General features: G+C 37.2%; 1 protein-coding gene across 1 annotated transcript; it reads right to left on the bottom strand.

The window, feature by feature from the left end:
* Positions 1-806: 806 nt before the first annotated feature.
* On the bottom strand, positions 807-1,466 carry LOC149134142 (putative CENPB DNA-binding domain-containing protein 1). Its single transcript, XM_089358188.1, has one exon. The coding sequence runs from the start codon at positions 1,464-1,466 to the stop codon at positions 807-809; it is 660 nt and encodes a 219-aa protein (XP_089214314.1).
* Between the last annotated feature and the right edge of the window lie 3,392 nt (positions 1,467-4,858).

Here is a 4,858-nt window from a genome sequence, read left to right as displayed (position 1 = left end):
CATAAAGATAGCATTCTCTGCTACACTGTCCTCCTCCAGGCAACCAATCTCTTCCACTGCATCCAAATGCTGCTGCTCTTGAAGCTGCAGGTGTTCATCTGTCATCAGCTTTTCTGAGTGTTCCTCGATGAGATTATTAATGTCCCCATCATCAACTTCGAGACCCATGGACTTGCTAAGAGACACTATCTCCTCAACAACAGGTGTCTCAGACACAAACCCCTTAAAGACTCTTTCGGATGCGCAGTCAGACCAGTTTCCTCCATGCAGAGTTCAGCGTTTTCCTTGTTACACCCTGCCAGTCTATATCAATGATTTTCAGGCAGTTTACAATGTTGTAGTGTTCCTTCTAAAACTCATGAAGGGTTAGATTTGTATTTTCAGTGACTTCAAAGCACCGACGAAACAGGTGTTTGGTGTACAATTTCTTAAAATTAGAAATTACCTGTTGGTCCATGGGCTGCAAGATAGAGATGGTGTTGCATGAAAGGTACAGAACTTATATAAATTTAAATTCGTTGAGGTTAGGAGAGTGAGTAGGAGCATTGTTGAGGATGAGGAGGGCCTTGAGAGGAAGACTATTCACCAGAATGTACTTTTTCACTGCTGGTCTGAAGACAAGGTTGACCCACTTGGAGAAGAATTGCTTGATGACCCAGGCTTTAACGTTTGCTCTCCACATGACATGCAGCTTCTCCTTCATGATTTTGTGTGACTTGAACGCTCATGGGTTTTCAGAATGATAGACAAGGAGTGGCTTAATCTTCAAGTCTCCACTCACATTGGCGCAAAGGGCAAGAGTTAGCCTATCTTTCATAGGCTTGTAGCCTGGCATTTTCTTCTCCTCTGTAGTCATGTAAGTTCTTCTGTGCATTTTTTCCAAAACAGCCCAGTTTCATCACCTGTTGTGCAATGTACCCCTCGGCTGCGATGAGCTGACAGAATTCACGCACAAAATCTTCAACTGCCTTCGTGCCAGAACTCGCCACTTCTCTATACCTGACAATGCTATGAACACCTGTCCTCTTCTTGAAATTATCAAACCAGCTGTGACTGGCCTGAAATGCATCTGCTGATGTCTCCTCCATCGATACTCCAGGATTCTGCTTCAGGACATCCCCATATAGCACCCGTACTTTCTTGCAGATGATGGTCTCTGTAATCATATCCCTTGTGAATTGCATTACGTTGATCCACAAGAGAAGCAATTTTTCCATCCTTTTGTGGACAGATATGCATTGCTTAGAGAGCCTGGTGACATCCTTTGCTATTGTAATGGCCTTGATCTCATCCTTTTTCTTCAGGATTGTATAGATTGTTGACATTCTTTGGTCATATTGACATGCTACATCCATTATATGCACTCCTCCCTCATGTTTATCAATGATTTCCTTCTTCAATTCTATTATAATCAGCGTTTCCTTCTTCTCAGCACTGTCCTTTGCACTGACCTTCTTAGGATCCATGGCTAACACAACTAATTATTATAAATTAATAGCAAAAATATGTGAAACTAAACACAATCATTGGGAAAAACACAATAGGGATGGTGCTACAGTGAGATAAACACATGGACTGAATGAGTGGAGATTGCACTTACTGGGAGAGCATGTGCGAGCACTGTGCCAACTAGCAGTCACTTATATGAAATTCACTCATACTGCAGATTTCCACTCATACTTCAAGACAAAAATTCACACGAGCCTCGGCTCATACAGTAAATTACTTGTACAGTGGTGCACTTGTACTGTGAGGTTCTACTGTACATATATATATATATATAAATATATAAAAACAAATAATAAATGAGTATATGCATATATACGTACAGGTATGTGCATACCTACGTCTACCTGTATATATAGGTGCATATCTGGGTACAGGACATTGCAAACAAAACGTAGACAAGAAAATAATAATAACCAGAGTACAGAAAACACACAAGCCACATAGAGAACATTTTCCTTCATCAGCTACCCCCGTTTTAACACCGGCGTTTCGAAGAGTTGGGCAGGACGCATCGTTAAAACGGCTTTTCCCATGGACCGCAAATTAAATTTGTATACACAAATTAAACCTGTGCCATGGAGGAATGTAGTGGCGGACAAAAAACAAGACAGGAAAACAAACGGAAAAGGCTATATGGCCAGACGTGAAAAATTATGTGTATATGAACGCTGTGAGGCACGAATTTGAAAGTGGGGACGAAGTAAGTTCGCGTGTTTGCTCGGCGATAGCCAAGGAAGAAAAGGATTAGTGACCGGAAGCATGTGACCATGCAGTGGTAAGGGAGAGAGAGAGTGGTAGAGGGAGAAACAAAGGGAGGAAGTAGAAGAATAGGTGAGCAACGAGAGAAAGAGAGGAAGAGAGGAATATAGTAGTACAGAAGGAAGTATGAGGAGGGAAAGAGAGAGATATAGTAGTAACAGAGGAAGAACGAGAGGGGTAAAGAGAGATACGTAGTAGTAACAGAGGAAGAACGAGAGAGGGAAAAGGTGATAGAGAAAGAGATAGAGTAGCGTCAGGAAATATAAAGTTGAAATAACTACTTACAACATTGGTGACGCTGGCGTTCGGTCATGTAAAAACAAATAATAAATGAGTATATGCATATATACGTACAGGTATGTGCATATATATATATATATATATGTGTGTGTGTGTGTGTGTGTGTAATATATTGATATATACTGACAGTCTGAATTTAGCTAAGCCATTCGAGAATAGAGTAGCCACTGCTGATGAGTCTGCAATTTTGAGATGAAAACTAGTCTAGTCCAGTGATTCCAGCTTCACTTATGGAGCAGTTATCTCCCCTGGCAGTATATGTCAATATGCTTTCTTGCACTTCTAAGGGTTTCAATGTTTATTTCTAGCAATATAGGTGATACCCAGTACCTCAGTCACAGCTTGTGATGATTGAATTTTTCGTTTTTGGTTTTATATATATATATATATATATATACATATACATACATACATACATACATACATACATACATACATACTATACATACATACATACATATATATATATATATATATATATATATATATATATATATATATATATATATATATATATATATATATGTATATGTATAATATATATATATATATAATATATATATGTATATATATAATATATCCATATATAATAGTATATATGCATATATATATAATATATACATATATATATACACATACACACATATATATACACACATACATAAGTATATATACATATGTTTGTGCACATGAATGTGTGTATGTGAGTATGTGTGTGTGTGTGTGTGTGTGTGTGTGTGTGTGTGTGTGTGCATGCATGTGTTTTGTAACAGTGGGGAACACTGTTTCTTTCAAACATTTTTTTAGTAAAGATAGGTGTGTTTGAATAACCATTTTTATCAAAATGTTCTTTTTTTTTTTCATATTTCCTTGTTTGTCCTTTGTGTTTAGTTTGGGACAGAAATTGTCCTATGTTCATCACTTGTGATCTTCTTGATCTCATTTCTGGAACAAAGCAACGATAGCAGCAATTTACTGCCACACTTTGTAGTAGACAACAAGTAATCATAAAATGATGTAATTTATAAAATTATCCATGCTGGATTAAAATTTTCTTAACAGTTAACTCCTGGTTACTCTCATATTTTATTTCATACTTGCTATATCTGTATTGATTTTTGGTTTGAGGTGCAGGTATGTTTATGTGATTAAGAAGCTTGCTTCCCAGGTTAATAATAATAGGTTTAGCTCTTGGGTTGAAAGATAGTCATTACTGCACACATATCAAGATACTCACTATCATATTATTTATTAATTGTATATGTTTAAAAATGAAACTTCATTTGTGTGAATGTATACCTCAGACAAAACTCTATCTGTTAGAGTCTGCCTTTTTAACTACAGTCTGAGAAGGCTGGAGCTCATCTAGATTTTCAAAGTGCTTGAGGTTAAAACTATAAGACTGCCCCTTAAATAGGAAGCCAGTTCATTACAGTGTTAACCCTCAGATGCTACTGGTACTCGTTTTCAGATGAATGTACTGGAGCACTGTAAAAGAAATACCTTATACAAGTACAAAATGCACTGTCTGTGCACCTTAACTACAAGGCCATGGATATTCACAGACAAAACATTTTAATAATGCTTTTCTTTAAACAATTCTTTTCTCATAACTCTTAACAGTATAGTTCCACGACTGGGCAATACAATGCATTGTGGTCTATAGAATTTACTGACAGCAAACCCCAGCATACATAGGAGCATGGAGGAATTGAAGACAGAGAAGGGCAATGACATTGCTGAAACAAAGCAAAAACTACATTGTTGTAAGCTCAGTCCCATGCTACATGACACTTTGGGCACCATAGTCCTGGGCTGAACAAAGTCTTTGTGAATGGATTTGGCTGGCAGGAACTAAAAGAAGCCCATTGTGTGTGAGTATAAGTATATATATATATGCACACACACACACACACACACATATACATTGGGTTATCCCATAAATAATGTGGTTTTATATACTTCTTTCATTTTTCAAATTTAAGATAAGCAAAGTTCTTTTTTAATCTCAAATACACTCTCCTTCATTTTCTACAATGCCCTTCCATCTATCTGGTAGACTTGCAAGGCTCCTCTTCAAAAATTCACTTGTCTGTAATGAAAAATACTCCTCCAGCACTGTTCTGACCTTGTTTTTCTTCTAGTGCTGACTTAAGCCACTCAAGTTGCTTGCAGTAAATCTCCTTTGTAATCATTTGGTTTCAGTTTAAAAGTTCAAAGTGGACTAAACCTTTCATATCCCATCAAACAGATAACAACACCTTACGTGGGTGAAGACCTTCTTTAGCCT

The sequence above is a fragment of the Octopus bimaculoides genome, chromosome 9 (assembly GCF_046866305.1).
Source record: "Octopus bimaculoides isolate indiv1 chromosome 9, ASM4686630v1, whole genome shotgun sequence".
NCBI lineage: Eukaryota > Metazoa > Mollusca > Cephalopoda > Octopoda > Octopodidae > Octopus > Octopus bimaculoides.
Note: the sequence above shows the minus strand (reverse complement) of the source record. Positions and strands in the feature narration are given on the sequence as shown.

Excerpts from the sequence above, each read along its gene's own strand:
- LOC149134142 (XM_089358188.1), bottom strand. The coding sequence starts at position 1,466 with ATGGATCCTAAGAAGGTCAGTGCAAAGGACAGTGCTGAGAAGAAGGAA.